General features: G+C 37.8%; 1 protein-coding gene across 1 annotated transcript in view; it reads left to right on the forward strand.

The window, feature by feature from the left end:
* Positions 1-4,593: 4,593 nt before the first annotated feature.
* The window catches only part of LOC126163034 (exostosin-3), a 130,886-nt gene continuing 113,801 nt past the window's right edge, over positions 4,594-21,678 (forward strand). The window contains exons 1-3 of the mRNA XM_049919907.1: positions 4,594-4,748; positions 5,022-5,255; positions 20,500-20,626. Of these exons, the coding sequence (XP_049775864.1) occupies positions 5,172-5,255; positions 20,500-20,626 (211 nt within the window). The 5' untranslated portion in view covers positions 4,594-4,748; positions 5,022-5,171. The remainder of the gene's footprint in view (positions 4,749-5,021; positions 5,256-20,499; positions 20,627-21,678) is intronic.

The raw sequence follows: 21,678 nt of genomic DNA on the forward strand, positions 1-21,678 counted from the left end.
GGTTTTGTCTTCGTTCTGTTTAACTTTTGTTATAGCTCTAAGGCTATAACCTGCTCTACAATGTTCATAGACGCTCATATGATTTCAGCTGACGCTATATTGAAAGCTGTGCAACTATGTACGTAGAATTTGTGGCGTCCTGTGTGAATGGTAGTTCACGATGCCACTACAGCAAGCCACAAGCTGCGGCTCCACATCAGATGCATGTGTGCGCCCGGCTTAAAATAATAAACAGCAGCAACAACAAGTAGAAACTCCAAATCTCCCTCGTTTTAGGTTTCCTAACGATCTTAGGAGGTGTAAATCGCTACATTACAGAACATTTTATTTACGATTTTCCCATAGCCTGCAGTTACTTACTGGAGAATGTTGTGTTCTTTAACAACAAAAAATTGCTAGTAAACAGCAGAAGACCTGACCATTTGCAGGAAGGCGTCGTATATCTACTCAAAAACATGAAGTTTTCCTCGCTACAGTCCCAGTCAAGTCAGTTAATGTGAAACACAGGTAACGTGTACAGAATGCAATACCTACATTTGTTTAACATAGCGGACAATCTACCACAACTGTAGCTGAAAAAAAGACGCACAGACTTGTAGATGAAAGAATAAAAGCAATGAAACTGTTTTCCAACTCAGAAGAAACCAGTTTCACAATTGTTGCTGCATCTGAGCCACAGACTTCAAGAATTTTCAACAATTCACTTTTGAAATAATGGTAATTACATTTACAAAAATATTTATGTATTAAAAACTGAAGTGCAAGACTGTGTGAAACATTAGGCTCCCTAAAAAGTTGTTGCGTATCAAGGAAAGTGCCTGTCATAAAAAGAACAGACAAATAAATATTTGTTTATATTCTCTTGTTTTTGGTGGAGTAAGCTGCAATTGTATGCTTATCCGAAAGTATTTCTTTATCATCAAGTTGTAGCTTAGGTCACTAAATCAAAGAGATTCGCTGTTTTTACAAATATTTCACCCTTAATAATTTAATAATGCTTGTAACCCAAAAATTTAATAACTATTTTACTACTTAACTAGGAAAATGATTGGAAACAAACTTTAATTTTACGGCTGTTTTCTCGTTGCTTGGAGCGACTGTGTACATACTAGAGAAATTTATAGTTTCAGCTACACGTTGATTCGCTATCTATCTTTTGCACTTGGGTATCCAGCTCTAGTTATAGCTCAGTCTAACACACGTTAAGCCCTGTCCACACGCAACGATCTCTCTGCGCAGACATCGGCGCAGATGTTTGTACATGCAAAAGATCACTGCAAATGTGGTGTGTTCACACGACACCATGGAGCAGGGCTTAACAACTGGCCGGTTTTGAGCGCGAGTACTCGCGTCTGCTCAGGCACGTGCTCGCGGGCAGGTGCAAGATCACGGAGTAGGGAGGGAGGCGAAATGCGTGCGCACGTTTGAATAGGACCGCAGCATGCCTATTGAATTCGCGCCGACTGTGTAACGTTCAAAGTACTACGATTAGCTCTAACAGTCACTTCGCTGGTTAAGAATCATGTCAAGTCACCGTTGTGTAACCCCAACCATGCCTTCGCAGTTCAACCCCCATTGGGAGGAATTGTATCTGTTTACAGAAAAAGATGGTGTTGCAAAATGTTTAGTATGTCACAAAACGCTGAATTCTTTTAGGAAATTTAATTTGCAGCGACATCATATGTTGTACCACGCGAAAGACTACAGAAGTGGTAAATGTGATGGACCAGATCGTGCACAGGAAGTTATTAAACTTAAAAGGAAGCTATCCGAAGAAGATCTGGACGACGAAGAAAAATCAACTGAGGCAGCTCTCAGAGTGAGTTACAAAATTGCTTTGCTTTTAGCAAAATCCCTGCGCCCCTTCACTGATGGCGATTTAATAAAAGAATGTTTGGTAGTTGCAGCGGAACATTTGTGTCCATCTCAAGTTGAACAGTTTCGGATTGTGCCATTATCTAACATGACCATTATGCGTCGCATACAGGACATGGCAGACGACGTCCAGAGCCAGCTTGCAAATATCTGTAAAGATTTTATGGCGTATTCTCTAGCTCTGGACGAAAGTGTTGATATCACTGGAACAGCGCAGCTAGCCATATTTATTAGAGGTGTTAATATAGAGATTCAGGTGAGGAAGGAGCCATGAAGAACACTGTAACCGGAGGTGATATTTTAAGTAGTGTTGAAGAAAGTGTTGAAAATATAGGATTGTCGTGGAATTCTTTAGTTTCAGTGTCTACCGACGGTGCACCAGCGATGACAGGGAAACAATCTGGTTTCGTTGCGCTGTTGAAGGAGAAAATGCAAAAATTGACCCTGCCGAATGAAATAAGGGGCCTTCACTGTGTGGTCCACCAGGAAAACTTATGTGCAAACAGTATCATTCTAAAAAATGTGATGAGTGTTGTTGTTCGTACAACCAATTATATAAGGAAGCATGGGCTACAACACAGACAATTTAAAAGCCTTCTTGAGGATGTAGAAAGCCAGTGTGGTAGCCTGCCTTATTACAGCGAGGTCCGCTGGCTTAGTCGTGGCGAATTATTAAATCGATTTTTTGGCCTATTAGATGAGATAAATATGTTCATGGAAATAAATAACATGTGTGTTCCTGAATTTAAAGAGCCTTCATGGAAATGTGATCTCGCGTTCTTAGCAGATTTAACTAGCCATCTGAATGCTTTGAACATTTCACTGCAAGGTAAAGATCTGCTAATTACTCATTTCATAGATCGAATACGAGCTTTTAAAATGAAATTGACACTTTGTGTGAGTCAGCTGGAAACAGGAAATCTAGCTCATTTTCCTAAATTATCATCCATGCAAGATGTTCACAAAGACTGTGAACGTTATTCACATAGTTTAGTTGCCCTTAAGGAATAATTTGATCAACGCTTTCAAGATCTGACAGCACTAGACAGTGATTCTGATCTGTTCTCTTCTCCATATTCAGCGAATATTGAAGAGATTCGTCCTGAGCTGCAACTAGAAATTATTGACCTGCAGTGTGACAGAGAATACAGAGACAAATTTCAGAACAAGAAAAACATTTTGGAATTCTACAGACACTTCCCTCAGGATAGATTTCCTCGTTTGCACAAACTGGCGGCTACAATAATATCAATGTTCGGTTCCACGTACGTTTGTGAACAACTGTTCTCTGCAATGAAATGTAACAAGAAGCGACTGAGAAACGCATTGTCTGATCGAAATTTAAACTGCACGCTGCGCCTACAATGAACAAGAACAATTACTCCGAACATAGACGCAATTGTAAAGGGCAAAAAGTACAAGATAACCGAGAATCCCACACTTCAGTGACACCTTTTATTGTGTAACAGTTCACACATTAATACGAATGTAGAGGCATACACTAAGCTAATAAAATTATGTAGCACATGGACATTCTCCTTCATTTGTTTCATTTGTCGTAGTAATAATTTGTGAGTGATATCCCTGCAGGTGGCCGCGGATTTTCATTGACTGGCGGCAGCTGTTGTGTGCCCCACGTGACTCTCCCCACTCTCCGCTCTGGTCCGGTAGTGGGGGTAGCGTGCTCGCGCTGCTCTGTGCTCGCGCGTTGCTGCTCACAGCTTGCTCCGCGAGCACGTATTTTGTGAAGCCCTGCCATGGAGGTATATGCACGACACAAACCCCCATCTACTACTCGCCCGCCATCTGTCGGTGTAGAAATGAAATATCAGTGGCAAGCGACTACACTCCCCGTAAACGTCAAAAATTTAATTTAGTTATTTTGAAATATAGAAATGGAGGAAGTTCTGTTGTGGTCTGTGTTCGCAACTTGTGTTGCAAAAGACATTCAGACCAACCACAGGAAACAGAGAAAGTGGTCAAAATGATGTAGACAGTGGCTGCTAAAGCGAAAGCAGTTTTCTCACTTAAATTTACTGTGAGAGTTGCAGGGCGAACCTAACGACTGGCGAAATTATTTGCGGATGGATGTCGAAACTTATAATTATCTCTTAAAGCTTGTAACCCCTCATATTATGAGAAAAAAATACTCGTATAGAGAAGGTCAATTTCTCCTCATGAACGGCTGGCGGTAACATGAAGATTCATAGCAACAGGAAGGAGATACAAGGATTTGGAATTTTCAACTGCAATATCGAAACACGAGTTGAGTGAAATAATACCCGCAATTTTTCAATTAGAGCGTTGTATGCTGCTGTCTTTTTGTCTCGGGCACTATATTATTTACTTTAATCTTCCACAAACATGGGTGGTTTCGATATATTTCAATGAATTCACTTACAAAGTTTCGAGAACATTGACGAGTATCAGCCATTTTAAAGCCCTGTGCGCACAAATACAAACACTAGACTGAGCAAACAGCTGTTTCGCGGCGATCTCCTGTCTACAGGCTCCAACTTGTCTGCGCAGATGTGGTTTGAACCCACAGATTTGAGAGGTTTCGCTCAAACCTCCAACTCCAGCTTCCAGGTTTGCACACACCTCAGGTTGGTGCACATCTTCTGTTCACACGCAACGATCTGTCTGCGCAGATGTGATGAGCGCAGACTTTTGCGCAGACAGATCGTTGCGTGTGGACGGGCCTTTAGACTGACACTGTGGATTATAGTGAAAAACTTTGCTCGGCAGGTATTGTAGTTGTCACTTCAGTTGTCAGTCGACACGTATGTTATCTCTGGTTTGTCATTGTTATTGTCTGTGTTTAATGTTGTGATTGGAAAACACTGTGCTGTAGGGAAATGTCTCACCGACCGGTAAGATTAGATTAGATAATATTACACGTAGATATACATGTATAATTTGTTCCAGTTGATCCATAATGAGATAGAAGATCGTCTAAGATGTAGAACATACTACTTATAAATAATTATACTGTAACCGTAATTATATCTATAGTCTGCGCAAAAAAGTTGTTATAGTGTGTTTTTGTTCAGATAATAAGTTGTTGTAGAGTCAGCTGTTATTACACTCAGTATGTTTATTTGTATTTCATTCCATGACATACAAATTTTCGCTCGATTTTGCAGGAGAAAGACTCAACACGTTGTTTGACATGCAGTTGACAAACTGTTGTAGAATGACACTCACGTCTGTAGCAGAACATATTCCGCAGTATGGCTTTCGAGTCGGGGGTTTATGCTGTATTGCAATAGGAAAAGAAGTGCATTGCCTGAGTCATGTTAAGACTCTCGCGAATTCTGCTTTTGGTGTGTGGGGTACTAATCATAGTACCCCTTATAACACACTACTTTCTATCAAAGGTTAGTGTACTTTGTTTTAATTATGTTGACGGATAGATTGGTTTTGTAATTCATATTTATTTGTCAACCATCGATCATGTACATTATATGGGTTTCCTAAGGTATATACACACAACAAATAAATTGATTTAAATATCGACAAAAGTGACAAATATACATAATTAGTGCATATATGAAGACAGTAACCAATAGCCTTTATAACACAGTATAGTGTCTGTACTATTACACAGACTTTTTCCTCATTGGTCTTAATTGCTAACTCTGTTACATTTCTATTTAATTTACTGAATCTTGCAATGTATAATAACTTTTTGAAGAGACACATTTCAACATTTTTTTTTTTTTAAACTGTCCAGCTCAGATGTAACTATAATGTCTTGAGGTAGTTTGTAATAAAATTTTAATCACAAGTATCAAGTATGGGATATGCTATTTTGTATTTTAAGCTTCCAATTTTTTTTTTCCTTTCTAGATATAAGCACTCATTTATTATTGTGTTGTTTTTGTGTGTAGACAGCTTGTGGCATAGCAATATTCTGATATACATTAATATTTGGAAGGTATTCACAGGGGACTGTTAAGATCTTTAGCTCTTTATAACCCGAAGAACCCTCTTTTGATGTGCTGAAAATTTTTCCTATGTCCTTTCTGGTTGAGCACCAGAATATTATATCATATGCAGTAACTGAGTGAATGTATACATAATTCTCATTAGTTACTTTGAAGCAATTACTACTACATATAGATGGAAGTACCCATAGAGCATAACAAGCATATGATTTTTTTTTTTGTTTTTTTTTTATTGTTCTTGTGATATGTACTTTCTGCATCAGTTGGTTGTCTATATCCACCCTTAAAAATTTGTGTAGATACAAGTAACACTCAAGTATTATAGAAATACTATGTGTGAGAAGACAGTCTTTTTGCAAAACATTATTGAGAATTTTTAGAGAAACAACATTTGCAATAGACTGCAGAACGATCATACTGCCACCAACATGTATGTCATGAAAGGACCAAAAACACGATTCAAGAGAAATTGGGGCTTGCACAAAGGCTTATAGGCTATTGTTTTTCCCTTTCTCCATCTGTGAGTGGAACATGAATGGAATTACTAGCAGTAGCGGAATGTACCCTCTGCTGTGCACTTTGTGGTGGTTTGTAGAGTATGTTTGTGGATGAAAAACAGAATTTTGTCTCCCTGCGTGACACATTCTGGGAAGTCATTAATATAGATCCAAAAATAGGATTGCACCCAGTGTACTCCGGTGTGCTACACCTTTGTTGATATGTTTACCACCTGATAATGCTTCTTTATGCATTTAAACTTTTCTATTTGTCTGTGAATTCTTTCTATTCTATATACTCTATTTGTGTGATATGACTGGAACCACGTGTTTACTTCTACTCTTTTTCCTTGTGATTATGGTTTATAGGAAGGTATTTTATGATCTACAGTGTTGAATGCCTTGGACAAATTAATAAGTGTTACACAGTCCAGGACCTTCATTACTGCTATCACTGTTTCTGTACAACTGCCGTGCCTCAATCCAAAATGTGATTTCGTTTTGAGAAATATTTATTAATTAACCCCGTGATTGTGTATTTTGTGACCAATTAGCTTATCAATGAAAATGATAATGTTATTGGTCTATAGTTTTCTGTATTGTTCATTATTGAATATTGGCAAAACTCTTGCTTTAAATGCTCAGGAGAGGTATGTAAACTGAATGATTAATTTATGGTGCCTGATGTTAATGATCATCTTTGTTGTTTACTGGCACTGAATGAAAACCTATTTCGCTCATTTAAAATTTAAGAAAACGACTGTTGCTTCCACGTTGTTAGTGAAATTTGTTGATTTTGCTTTTGGTGTCACTATATAGACAGTGTTATATAAAATGATACTGATATATTCTTCACTAGTGGATAAGTAATGGACAAAGGTTAATGTTTATGGGTCGACCGAAGCATCCGATCCCACCCGTCAGATTTGACCCGTGACGTAAGGCTGTTGTGGTGTGTGACGTCACGGCAGCACGGAATTTAGTTTGTGAGAGTGGCGTGTTTGTAGGTGTCGTTTTCATGTGATCAGTGGTGCTCTCTGGTGGTGTGTTAGGTGATGTTTTTGGTTTAGTTTGCGTGTGTCGTGTGTTTATAGGTGGCATATTGTTACAGTTGGTTGTTCTCTCTGCTGGTGTGTTTATGGGTGGCGTGTTACGTGGCGTATGGGGTTCATTTGCGAGATAGCATTGTACATGTGTGGTATCAGGACTGTGCTTTCAGCGGAAAATTTTTCAGTGAGTTAATGAGTTTAGCTTTGTCATTTCAATGTTATTGTAATTTTTTTCTGTTCGTCGTGTGTGAATTTTGGTAAATTGCTTTTTTTATGTCTTTGGTAGGTAGGGATATGACTGACAAGGTCAACAGTTATCAGTTGTCGGCGATGTTGGGGGACAGTGCTTTGTCTCTAATAAAATTTCTTCAACTATTCGGATTTTTGGATGAAGTCGTGAAGTGTTCAGTATGTCGTGAAGAAATGAGGCTTACTAAAGTTCTGGCGTCTCGGACCAGGGTCGGCTGCATGTGGAGATGTCGTAAGGATAACAGGTCAAGGGAAGTGTTCGATTCCAATTTTGTTTGTTTGTTGTGTTTTTTGTGGTAGTGATGATTGTGGACGTGGTTGTAGTTTTGAGTTTTATCATTTCATATTGGTAGTTTCTGTTGACCTATGTAGGTCAAGGGAAGTGTTAGATTCCAGTTTGTGGGATCAGGAGCTGTTGTTGAGCTATATAGGTCAAGGGAAGTGTCCGATTCCAGAGGATATTGTGTTTAGTGGAATTTGGGGAGTTTTGTGTTGTCGGTTTTTTTTGTTGCTTTGTGTGGTTTGGTATGGTAGTATGTGCCTAAATTTGTTTATATTTATTTTGTCCCCACCCAAAAACCCCAATTTCCCACACTTGTCCTGTTAGTTTCATTAGTTTTTTTGTGGAACATGTGTGTGTTGGTTTTTCAATGTATTTTCATGTTTGTGGTCATGTTTACATAATGACGTCATAGGCACCATATTGGAGTCGTAGTGTATGGTCGTTTCCGCCATATTTGTGGCGTCATGGGTCAAAGCAGACGGGTGGAATCTGACTCTTCTGTATTTCCAGGTTTATTGGTGGAACTTAATTACCCAAAAGACAGACTTCTAGAATTTTTCTGGCAGCCAGTTTTTGGTACAAAAGTGGTTCATTAAAATGCTTCATATCAATGACCTCTTGATGTGGTGACAAGTGAGTGCTTGATAGTTGGACACTTTGAGTTGAAAGCCCTAGGCATTTTAGGTATCAAATGCATCACCAGTTTCATACTATGCTGTCTTTATTCTGGAATGTAGTTTAAGAATGATTCTATAATGTAAAGTACATTAACAAGTGATTAATGTGGTAGAGTTGAAAAATGTATATGACAGTTATGAAGTAAATCGTGAAAGTCTAATAATATAATATTCTCTCTCTTTTTTTCTTGTGCATTATATTACAGTATACTTAAATTTTTTTGTGTATACTAATTGTATGTAATTGTTTGAAGAGAGTAGCTTGGACAGAGGTGTGGTATTTGTTAAGTTGTATTAGATACTAAGTATGTAATTCTAAAATTTATTGTAAGAGTATTTTATTTGTGGCCATTTTGAGAGCCCTCAAGGAACAACCATGTTCCTTGACTCATATAATACCATTTCACCATTCTTGCCCAGTGAACAAAATATGAGCTTATGATACATCAGAGCAGCTTTGTGATTTTATTGAGGACTTCCTAGCAAGTGATATGGAACATGTTTTTCTTAATGGGATGAAATCATTAGGTGTGAAAGTAACTTTGAGTGCACACTAAGGGTGTTAAATATTATTTATTGTTCATGGTTAATCTAAGTAATCTAGTGATAATGTCATAAACTCCTCCAGGCTATTTTTCAGGTGATGCTATTGTGTATAGGAACCAGAATGCCCCACAGTTGTAGGGAAATGCGAGAAGACCTGTAGGAAATGATATTTGATCTGGGGACTGGCAGTTGATATCAGCATGAATAAGTGTAGCATAATGTGAATAATTAGACTGAAACAGCCATCACTGTTTGAATAAACAATTTATTCTAGCAACGGTGACAACCTTAAAATATGCATGTGCATAACAAGGGGATCATCGGACTCATTAATGACGGACTTTGATTAATCGTAGGTATGTTGTAGAAGGACCTGTCCCAAATATCTGGGTACTGGCTTTTCATGCGGCAGCTCTTGAGTTTCTTAGAAGATCGTTGTTTTAGTTTTGTGTGTCTCCTATACCTGTAACATTAGTCACTTTTCGACTGAGTGACTCTAGCGCAGCGGTGAGGTCCACAGCTAATAATGCTGGTGACACGGGTTTGAATCCCCGTTTTTCAATTTCATCATATAGAATATCATTAAATAGTATGTCCCGTTCAGAATTATTCAAAAATAGTCATTTTCATCGTGTTAATTTTGTTAATAAATCAATCATTACAGCAAATTTTCTTCAATTATGTATTCTGTTTATTACAGAGTGATTACAGAATTGCCTTACTGACTGTTGTTTGCATGCTAGAACAGAATTCCATACGATATTTGTTTTAGAAGCAACCGAAACACATATTTGTAGAGCACCATGCACATGTAACGGAAGCTACTGCCTTGCAGCACATGGATTTTTCAGAAGCAATACCGGCAAACACAATTCAATTAATATCAAAATGATTAATTTCTCTTTGATCAACTTTTAAGTGATCCATGTGTATTTGATCATTTCTGAGAAAGCAGGTGCACTAAACTGAGACAGAACTAAGGAATGTCTCTAAGCGATTTCTCTAGTAGACTTGAATTATTTTCATGATAATTTTAGCCTGCCTGTAAAAATAAACAGCACAGAGTAGCCAAGGTGGAGTGGATTTGGTTGGGATAATTTTTACAGTGCATGTGCATGGTTTTCTTTCGTCTACTTAGACTTGATCATGGATCATCTGCAGAATCAATACTATAATGAAATTTTTCTTGTTTCACTTACAGAAGAATGACAGGTTTTTAAAAACTCTTCATACAGAGCTTTTGTGACCTTCCCTGATATCATGCAGCTCACAGTTACTTTTTTTTAAATTTGAGAGTCTCCTTTTTCTTTCAACAGTCTGATCATCTTTCCTGAATGGTTCATGTATAAATAAGAAAAAGTAAGGGAATATTTTTCCTGGTGCATCTACGAGAATCATCTCCTTTTTGGGTCTATGAAATGAAAACTGAATGTAATCTAATGTGTATTGTACTGTACTTTGAGTGAATGAATGATTTTGTTGAGATCTTTTTTTGCACACTGATGATTTTTGTTCCTTGTTTGTTCAGGCAGCCATCTTGATTGCTATTAGTTGCGTAATTGAGGTCAAAATTAGGGATGATTACTTTTGTCTGTATCTGTAATCCTTCCACAGCTGTTAATTCTCCAACCACCAGTTGTAGCCCCTTTGTAACTGTGCAGATATTTGGAATTTTTACTACGAACCACAAACTGAATAGATATTTGAAGAAAGAGCTGTAATGCCTGTTTATTAATGAAATTACATAGTGAAAATGACTATTTTAGGATAATTTTTCATATTATGTACAGTATAATGATATTCTGAATGATGAAACTGGGAAAAAAAGGGAAAGTGCATGGTCAGCATTTGAATCATTACCACCAGTGTGATAGCCATGAAATTAGTCGCAGTGCAATGCTCGCTTTGTTGAAACATGAGTAACATTATGCATATAGGAAGTACGCATAATACTTCAACATCAATTTTTTTGGAAACTAGGGGCCATTGCATGAAAAACTACTAGTCAGATACTCAGGACAATTCCCTCTACAACATAACCTAAGACTCATTAAAATTCACCAACAGAAAATCAAGTATGGAATGTAACAATATTGTGCCTGTGCCATCTGGATTCTTCCCACCAACACCAGGTTTTCTGAACTGCACAGGTGCGGAACACTCCCTGAAATATATCCAATGATCCCGTAACCCTCCTGGCCTCAACCTTTGTTACTCATTGTCCTTACCCATCTAGCCCCTTCCCTGTTCCCATTCCAGCACTATGCAGCCCTCTATTCCACCAACACACCCAGTCTTTTCACTTCTTTCATTTTCGTTACCTGCCCGCCCCCCCCCCCCCCCCTCTCGCCCTCTGTAAAACCTGCACCTAACTGCCCTATTCTCCACTTTGTCGCTGCACGATCCCACAGCAGTACTCTACTGTCCCCCACCTCTACTCTGCTATCCCTCCCCCTCCCCACCACAGCCTCCTCCTTAACTCCAGCCAGTTGCCTCTCCCATCATACGCTGCTACTTGCTGTCTGGCTCCAGCTGCCAGAGGCTGTGGTTTTTTTGTGTGTGTGTGTGTGTGTGTGTGTGTGTGTGTGTATTTTCAACAAAAGCGTTGTTGGCGAAAAGTTCACTTTCCGACATTCTTTTTATTGTGCCCATCTGTGACTTGGCATCTTTGCTATGTGGTGAGCAGCAACTCATTAAAATCTGTGATTAATGTGTCTAAGGGTCCTTTTCTAAGTCCAGAGTGATCTAACATAAAATACAACATTAAACTAGCTGTGGGAAATTTGGCTGACAGGCTATGATTCGTTGGAAGAATCCTTTGGAAAATTATTCACCCATGAAAGAAATAACTTCCAGAGTATTTTCATTGTCAGTCTGTGATTTCCATCTAGTGTGATAAATTGAGTAGATGAGGAAGCTCCAATAAAGAGTGTAATGTTTCATCACAGGTTTGTTCAGTAAGTTTATCTCATAGAGATGATTACCAAACTCTGGCAGATGCTACAAGTGAAGTGTTATGGGCCATGGATATGTTTATTGTTAAAATTCGTAGTGTGTGTGTGCGCACCAAGAATAGTTAAGCAACACGTTACTTCCTCCCCATCTCACAGAAGTACTGCGATGGTGAAAAATTTTATGGACTGTGGACTATAAGATGCACCTCAATTTGTAAGCAATTAAAAAAAATAACATTTTTACCATTTTTATAATTAGATTACACAACTGGGCTAAAAAATTCTTCAATATTTTAAACATAGCTGCACAACAGCAACGGTTTCACATAATAAAATTATAAACAGCCGACCAGTTGCAATGAATAAAGAAATTCTTTACCTAGGTTTCGACAAATATAAATTTGTCTTTTTCAGGAGGTAACCTAAGGGCAATGAACATCACAGCTTACATTAGAAACTTAAGAAACTTATAAGTCAAGAATAAATTTTAAGACAAATTAGAGAACTCCTGCATTACAGAAGTATGATAACGACTGTTACTTACAATTTTATGTTAGTAAGGACTAATGAACCATCGCCGTTTATACAATTGTAGGCATAGATCCATGTGTCAAAAATAAAATATAGCCCTAGAATTAGGATTTGTCACATTAATATAAAATAGCTCATAGATCTTGCAGAGCTCACAGCCGACTGAGTGTAATCGGCGAGTGTAGTTACTCTGGAAACAGGGCAGGTGGCACTCGTGCCGAGGAACATGTGCCAATTGGCATACAAAGGCAATGTGTAAATTATCAGTATTAATAACATCTTTAGGTACTGTTATAACAGTATGGGAGCATTGGTACAAATAATGTAGTTATACATAAAAAAAAGCAGGTGGCGCTTATGCCGAGAAACTTACGACCAGTGGCATATACAGCCAAAATATAAAAAATTACATTACTATATTAGTGAAGCCCACAAACGGTATACAAGTCAGAACTTTAAAATTGACAATAATGGCTCTTGTCAGGAAAGAATTACGAACACTGGTACACGATCCTGTTAATACATATTCACAGGAAAAACAAAACTTCAGAGCCAGGCAAAATCACATAAGGCCGATGTAGTAGCAAACATACATCATGACAAAACCACCATTACATAAGGGGTAGCGAACTTAAAGCACTGAAGGTGCATCATAGCTTCCTGAGGAAATAAACCTCTAAGGTTACCAGCATTAATGTTATACCATAAACAGTACAGGTTTAAAGCCTTCGAAAAATTGTCTACAAGTGAGGTTCAACTGGTCGTTCAGTATATTACCATCCTTGAGCTCAAGATGTTTGAAAATTTGTAACTCTTCCCACAGATCTAATCTATGCCCTTTGTCTTCTCTGTGTAGGGTAACAGTGTCTTCTAAATGTTTTGGCGTATGACTGGCTATCAGGAGGTGTTCAGCAAAAGTAGAATTGTGTATGTTGTTGTTGTGGTCTTCAGTCTTGAGACTGGTTTGATGCAGCTCTCCGCAACCTACATCCTTCTGAATCTGTTTAGTGTATTCATCTCTTGGTCTCCATCTACGATTTTTACCCTCCACGCTGCCCTCCAGTGCTAAATTTGTGATCCCCTGATGCCTCAGAACATGTCCTACCAACCGGTCCCTTCTTCTTGTCAAGTTGTGCCACAAACTCCTCTTCTCCCCAATTCTATTCAATACCTCCTCATTAGTTATGTGATCTACCCATCTAATCTTCAGCATTCTTCTGTAGCACCACATTTCGAAAGCTTCTATTCTCTTCTTGTACAAAATATTTATCGTCCATGTTTCACTTCCATACATGGCTACACTCCATACAAATACTTTCAGAAATGACTTCCTGTCACTTAAATCTATGCTCGATGTTAACAAATTTCTCTTCTTCAGAATCATTTTCCTTGCCATTACCAGTTTACATTTTATATCCTCTCTACTTCGACCATCATCAGTTATTTTGCTCCCCAAATAGCAAAACTCCTTTACTACTTTAAGTGTCTCATTTCCTAATCTAATTCCCTCAGCATCACCCGACTTAATTTGACTACATTCCATTATTCTTGTTTTGCTTTTGTTGATGTTCATCTCATATCCTCCTTTCAAGACACTGTCCATTCCGTTCAACTGCTCTTCCAGGTCCTTTGCTGTCTCTGACAGAATTACAATGTCATCGGCGAACCTCAAAGTTTTTATTTCTTTTCCATGAATTTTAATACCTACTCCAAATTTTTCTTTTGTTTCCTTCACTGCTTGCTCAATATACAGATTGAATAACATTGGGGACAGGCTACAACCCTGTCTCACTCCCTTCCCAACCACTGCTTCCCTTTCGTGCCCCTCGACACTTATAACTGCCATCTGGTTTCTGTACAAATTGTAAATAGCCTTTCGTTCCCTGTATTTTACCCCTGCCACCTTTAGAATTTGAAAGAGAATATTCCAGTCAACATTGTCAAAAGTTTTCTCTAAGTCTACAAATGCTAGAAATGTAGGTTTGCCTTTCCGTAATCTTTCTTCTAAGATAAGTCGTAAGGTCAGTATTGCCTCACATGTTCCGACATTTCTACGGAATTGTGTATATTCACTCCCTTTTTTACCAAATAGCTGTTCTTTATATCTTGTTTTCACAGCTCTGCCTGTTTGACCAATATAATATGAAGGACAGTTGTTACAGGTTAGTTTGTAAACCCCTGAATTGGAAAACCAATTGCCTGCGATGAGACGTTACAGTTATATTTTTTTCTTTAGAAGACGTTTTATCCTATATGATATATTGGCCAAGAAAGGAATAGAAATAAATTTTTTAGCTTCTTTGCTATCAGTGGGGAGGTTGTTGCTCAAAGTCGAACAGTTTTTGGAAGTGTTCTTACTGAACTTGTAATCAATCATATTCTGATTGTACCCATTATTGACCGCAATTTTTAGTTTATAAAATTGAAGTGACCTTTAAAATCTGTGAAAATTGTCATGTCAGCTTTCTTCCCTTCTTCTTCTTCTTCTTCTTCTTCTTCTTCTTCTTCGTCTTCTTCCTCATCTCTGTCTTCCTCATGTATAATATGGCCTTCACTGCCATCGAGAGCATTACTTATGTGGTACTTCTTGAAAGATTTAACAGTAATGTTTTCTCTCACTCCAGATCATGACTGGTTTCTCCACTGACACACTTGATTGACTGTAGGTCATTTAAGCTCACTTTGGCATGAATTCATGTTGGGTTTCATCCCTTATCCATTTGTTCCATTCCTCCTTCATATACACTTTAAATGGTTTATTTATTGAGATGTCAAGAAGTTGCAAGTGTGAAGTAAATCTTCCCAGAATAACAACAAGCTCTGTATATCCCTGTCTCAGTTTCCCTTTCACAGAGTTTTTCAAATGACTACTAAACTGATCTAGCACAAGAAGAGATTTCTTCAATAAAGGACATTTCCTTCCCTCCCACACTATTAATCCATAATTTTATGTCAGCCTTGCCCGTTCAACCCTAGTCATGTAGGTGAACAACATGTGGCGGAATTTCAGAAGGTTTTGGCATTGTTTTGTGCTTGATAATAATCATTCGATTAAGTTTCATACACAGCATGAAGGACAACAATGTAGTGCAATTTTTCATGTCCACTTGTTTTTATGGTTACAATTCTTCTTTACTGGCCCACCAATTGCAAATGGTTTTTTCAGGGTTGAAATGCCACTCAGCTACTCTATTTCCATGTTCTTCTGCATATGCTATTACTTTCAATTCTTAGCCTGCATCATATGAGTACATTTTCCATTTTTTCCATTATGAAACTAGCTACTAGCAAAAATATTGTACTATTATCGGTAACACACATTACTTTTAATTCAAGTTCACCAGCATTGTAGATTGGAATGACCCATCATAGGCTAGTCAGTGATCTGGGTTTGTGATGGCAGGATGGGAGAGAGACAGTATGAGCAAGTTTGTGAGTCTCTGCAATTCATGTCCGTTGCGTCGGTGGACTGCTGCTGTCAGTTGGATCCAATATTGCCGGATAAAGATAGGTTTCTTGTGGCATGGAATGTGTGGCATTTTTAAGAGTGGCAGGAATTTTAGATCACACACTGGACATTTTTATGTTAATTCCAAGTGTAAGATGCATCTGAATTTTGGAATAAATGGTTTTGAAGAAATAAGTGTGTTTTATAGTCTGTAAAATATGGTAAGAAATTTGAGGTCATACAGAGGCTTATCAGCAGTCATTATTAACCCACACTTCTTGTGAACTCATCAGGAGAAGAAAGGGGGAAGGGTTGATAGTGTTATCAAAAGTATCCATTGTAACATTAAATCCATTGTATAGACATAGACGTAGGTATCAACTGTGATGACCGTTAAACTGACAAGAATACCATAGACATTTATTATATGCTCAAGATTTACTGTGTTTGTAATTCCTTGTTACATACTTTCGTGAGATCACCAGGGCAGACGTAATTTGATTGTTTCTTTGAATGCTTTCATATACTGAAACAGGACCTCTACATGCCAAGTGGTCTAATTTCGAAAATTTCCTGCATGGCCATCTTGAATTTTGCTGAAATTTTATGTGTACATTCTCACGTGCTCCCAATGGACACTGGTAAATTTTTACTTTCGCCAATTTAACACTTGCAGAGATACAGTCATTTGTTTGACACCATAGTGCAGCTATCAGCAGTGCACCTTATCAGCAACTTTGAGATGTAGTATCTCTGGAAATATTTCCTTGAAAGAAACGAAACTAGGCCATCTTGCACGTCTTTTTCCACTCTTGCGAGTGAATTAATAAAAAGATTTCCTGACTGATTTTCGTATGGGTAATTTGAAGCAAAGTTGTCTGAAAAAATAGATCTTAAAAAAAAAAACAGTGAAATTTAGCTTTTTATCTCTCTAGAAGTAATTGTGGGATAAACATGAAACTCTCCACTGAGTAAACTTACCAATACAATGACTGAGAATATAAAATATCATTCTCCTACTGCTTTCAATAATTTACAAACTGAAGACAAAGTTGGCGACTTTCCTGAAAACACCGAAACTGGCTATTTTTGGCCCACATTCATGAGAAAGTCATCTGTTTTCATTAAAAATTCACTTAAAAACTGTATTTGATTTTTCAGTGTGAGCTTATAAGGTCCTAAAAAGGAACTAAAAGATGAAGCAAAATTGGCCAAAAAAATACATGTGTGAAAAAATTTGACGTTTGGCTTTTTACATCTCTGGAAGCAATTGTGGGATAAACCTGAAACTTTGCATGTAATAACTTGTCAATACAATTCCTCGAATATAAAATTTCATTCACCTACTGCTTTCCAATAGTTTCCAAATTGAGACAATTTTTGTAAAAAGAAAGAAAAACCACAAGAATGGTTATTTTTGGTCCACTGTTACGAAAAGTCTTCTGCAATTGTCATTAGAAAGATCACATTCCAAACCACCTAAAAACTATATTTGCTTTTGCATTGTGAGCAAATAAGGCCCTAAAAACTATGACTAGGTGGATGTGCGTTGAAAATAGGCCATTTTCTGCTGGTACTCAAATCTGACATCTTTTATTATGTTCTACAATTGTTTAGTACTCTCTGTGAAAAGTTCTACTCAAAAGTTCTGATGGCTAGCAAATGAGCTTGAGTCAGAAAAACTGCAAATAAGTATCTTTCTTGATTTTTAGACATCTCTACAGCATTCAACTCTACAAATTATTTTTATAAAAAGAATGAAATGTCTGAGGCATCCAGTAAAAAAGAAAAGTTTTCATCTGTTTTGTGACTCTAATAATCACATTTGAAAAGTGTATTTCTTTGAGTTCTGTCTTACAGAAATTTCTTCCTTAACAATCCTCTCAGTGACACAAGTTTCTGGCAGTATATTTTTGCTCATGACATTCTGCAGCAAATTAATGACATCTGCAAAAAAATTAAGTAGCTTGACGTAGACTTAAGCTTAGGTTCCTAAAAGAGACCTCTTCCAGTATTTTTCCATGACATGATTAGAACGCATCGGGCTTGGGAGCCTGTGTGAAGAAACCCATATCAAGCTTGAGAACCTGTCGTAAACAAAATCCATCTGGGGCTGCTATCGCTCATCTATTGGGCGTAGCCCCTATGAAGATGATGCTACTGCCTTTCTCACTTTAAAAGGAACCAACAGTAGTTATGTCATCATGGACTGTAGCAATGCAATTATAAAATTTTTCATCAGTACACTAATGTCCCACATAAACTGCAAAATGTACTCACACAAAATACACTATGCCATAAACTGGAATTAAACTAGCACATCAATAATGATATTTCTCAATAAAGACACATACTAATAATTCTCTGTGACATAAAACCAGTCCAAAAAATATCAGGAAGAATGCTATGAACTTTACCAAAATTTACACCATGTAACAGTGGTGTAAAACCTGAAGGCTATTTAGACAATGTGTGCTGCAGCTGTTATGCAATAATTAACGGAAAAGAGGAGAAATAAAAATATCTGCTACCAGTCACAATAAAAAGTTATTTATTTGTTACACGACTGGTTTCAGGCTTGCACCCATCCTCAGGTGTTTATATATTCATGTACATGTTTATACTGCTGGATACAGTGTATACAGTGATCTCCAACAGTATAAACATGTACATGAATGTATAAACACCTGAGGATGGGCGCAAGCCCGAAACTGGTCATGTAGCAAATAAATAACCTTTTATTGTGTTTGGTAGCGGATATTTTTCTACACCCTGTAAAGGAACAGTCACGGAGTTTGACAGCATCCACTATGGATAAAATTCATTCAAGAAATAAAAAGACTGGGTGGAATGAGCACTGTGTAGTGCTGGAATGGGGACAGGGAAGGGAGTGGGTGGGAGAGGACAATGACTAAACGAAGGTTGAGGCCAGGAGGGTTGTGGGAATGTAGGATATATTGCAGGGAAAATTGTCAACTGCACAGTTCAGGAAAGCTGGTGTTGGTGGGAAGGATCCATGTGGCACAGGCTGTAAAGCAGTCATTGAAATGAAGGATATCATGTTTGGCGGCGTGCTCAGTAACAGGGTGGTGCACTTGTTTCTTGGCCACAGTTTGTCGGTGGCCGTTCATGCAGACGTGCAGCTTGTTAGTTGTCATGCCCACGTAGAATGCAGCACAGTGGTTGCCGCTTAACTTGTAGATCACATGACAGGTTTCACAGGTAGCCCTGCCTTTGATGGGATAGATGACGATAGTGACAGGACTGGAGTAGGTGGTGGTAGGAGGATGTATGGGACAGGTGTTGCAACTAGGTCTATTACAGGGGTATGAGCCATGAGGTAAGGGATTGGGAGCAGGGATTGTGAAAGGATGGACAAGTATATTGTGTCGGTTCGGTGGGTGGCAGAGTACCACTGTGGGAGGTGTAAGAAGGATAGTGGGCAGGACATTACTGTCCTCTGACTGCACATAGCTTCCCTACCTTTCTCCACCTGCTTTTGCGACAATCTTTTTGTTGTGCCTATCTGCAACTGGGCATGATGAGTAGCAATTTTCCTTTTCATTATATTGGAACATGAAGCTATCTATCATGGATATGTAAGGTACGTTTCTGCCGAGTACAAAATTTTGAGTATTGTTGATTATTGTGTAGCTTGTTTGTCATTGGCCATAAGAGTCAGAACCTTGCCCAGAAAGAAGTGTTGCTCCTTCCATTGCTGAAATTTTATTGAATTTAGATGACAGAGAATCGATTTGAAAATTTTTATTTTGCTGAACTCTTAGCATATTACCAATATAGTCTTGAAATATCAACAGTGTAGAAAAAGATTGTTACTTACCATAAAGATGACACGTTAAATTGCTGACAGGCACAATTAAATGACACACATAAGCTTTCGGCTGCAGCCTTCATCAGAAAAAGAAAGAGAAACACACACCATTCATTCACACAAGCAAACATACTTCACACACATACATGACCACCAACTCTGGCAGTTTGTACCTCTGATGAATGAATGGTGTGCGTTTCTCTTTCTTCTCATTTTCTCATTCATTCACACAAGAAAACATACTTCACACACATACATGACCACCAACTCTGACAAAGGCTGTGTCACAAAGCTTATATGTCTTTTAATTCTGCCTGCCTGCAACTTAATGTGTCATCTTTACTACAGTGTTGATATTCCAACCTGGGGTTTCATTGATTAATATCATCTTGAGATCATCTCCTGTGTGAGATGTACAGTCTGAAGTTAATGTGAAATATGTCAATAGGAATTCATGAGGGGGGAAAACCGTAAAAATTTAACACTACCAGGTAAGATTTTTTTATCAGTATGATTATGTTTAAAGCATTTACTGGTATTTTGAGTGATTCATTTATTCATTGATTGTTGTTTTGTTACATTATCCTAGTTTTTTTTTTCTCTCTCAGGTCGAGAGCAATGCACCAAATGGCGATGTACATAGAACCCGCTCTCAGTTGGAAGCTTTTGAGGATTTCAGCACAATGAAAGCTTCTGATTTAAAGTTAAGGATTGAAGAAATGTTGAGGATAAAAGGTGTGTGCTTGATCATGAAATTTCTTCTGTCATATTCTTTGATGATCAGTTTTCGATAGTTTTCAATAAGCAATAAAATATTGTTATCAGTGACTGACTGGCTTTACAAGGTAATGATAACACATGGGGTGGGAGCAGATCCAACATTGGGCATGGGCAATTGCATTATTAACTTGTTTGAAAGTGTTTGAGCCATGGGGTTGGTGTATCAAAAGCATAGTACTACATGCCAACACGATGTAACACAGGCACATGTACAAACCTAATAATGCAGTTTGCCCATGGATAAATGGAATGTAGTACTGAAAGGTGTGTGTGTGGGGGGGGAGAGAGAGAGAGAGAGAGAGAGAGAGAGAGAGAGAGAGAGAGAGAGAGAGAGAGAAGCAGCAACAGCAGAACCACTAGTGTGTGTCTGCAAATTGCTAAATGTTTTTGACTCTCAGATCTGAAAGTTTTACAATGGCTAAGAATTATATCCTCCTTTACAGTATTATCCCCTGGCATAATTTTCTTGACTGTCTTGAAGCTAATATGTTTCAAGCACTTTTTAGTATGTAACATTTCTGATTTCTTGATTGATTAAGTTGTTTTGATTTATATGAAATTTGAAACTTAGTCATTCTCATAAGTTGTATATGTGCAACTGCAGCACACTTGACACTGATATGTATAGTTGCTGTCCCCCTTATTGTACGTCATAAAAAGTAGGAAATAAATTAAAGTGGATTACTGAAGGAATAAAAATCTCTAGTGCAAGAAAAACATGGCTACTTACAGAACTAAAACATAACAAAAGTCCTGATTTTGTTACCTATGTAAAAAATTACAATTTTTTTTAAAAAAAGTTGTAAAGGCAGCTAAAGAACTGGCAAGTAATAGATTTATATTGGATAGTGAAAACATATCAAAGGCATTATGGTCAGTGATCAAAGCTGGCAGGTGCCACGGGAGAGAGCATAAAACTTGTGTAAATCCTGCTCATTTCTGAATTATGTAACGAAATCTTTATAAATGTATACAGATCAAATAGCTATGTAGAAGACCACCCAGAC

The sequence above is a fragment of the Schistocerca cancellata genome, chromosome 2 (assembly GCF_023864275.1).
Source record: "Schistocerca cancellata isolate TAMUIC-IGC-003103 chromosome 2, iqSchCanc2.1, whole genome shotgun sequence".
Classification (NCBI taxonomy): domain Eukaryota; kingdom Metazoa; phylum Arthropoda; class Insecta; order Orthoptera; family Acrididae; genus Schistocerca; species Schistocerca cancellata.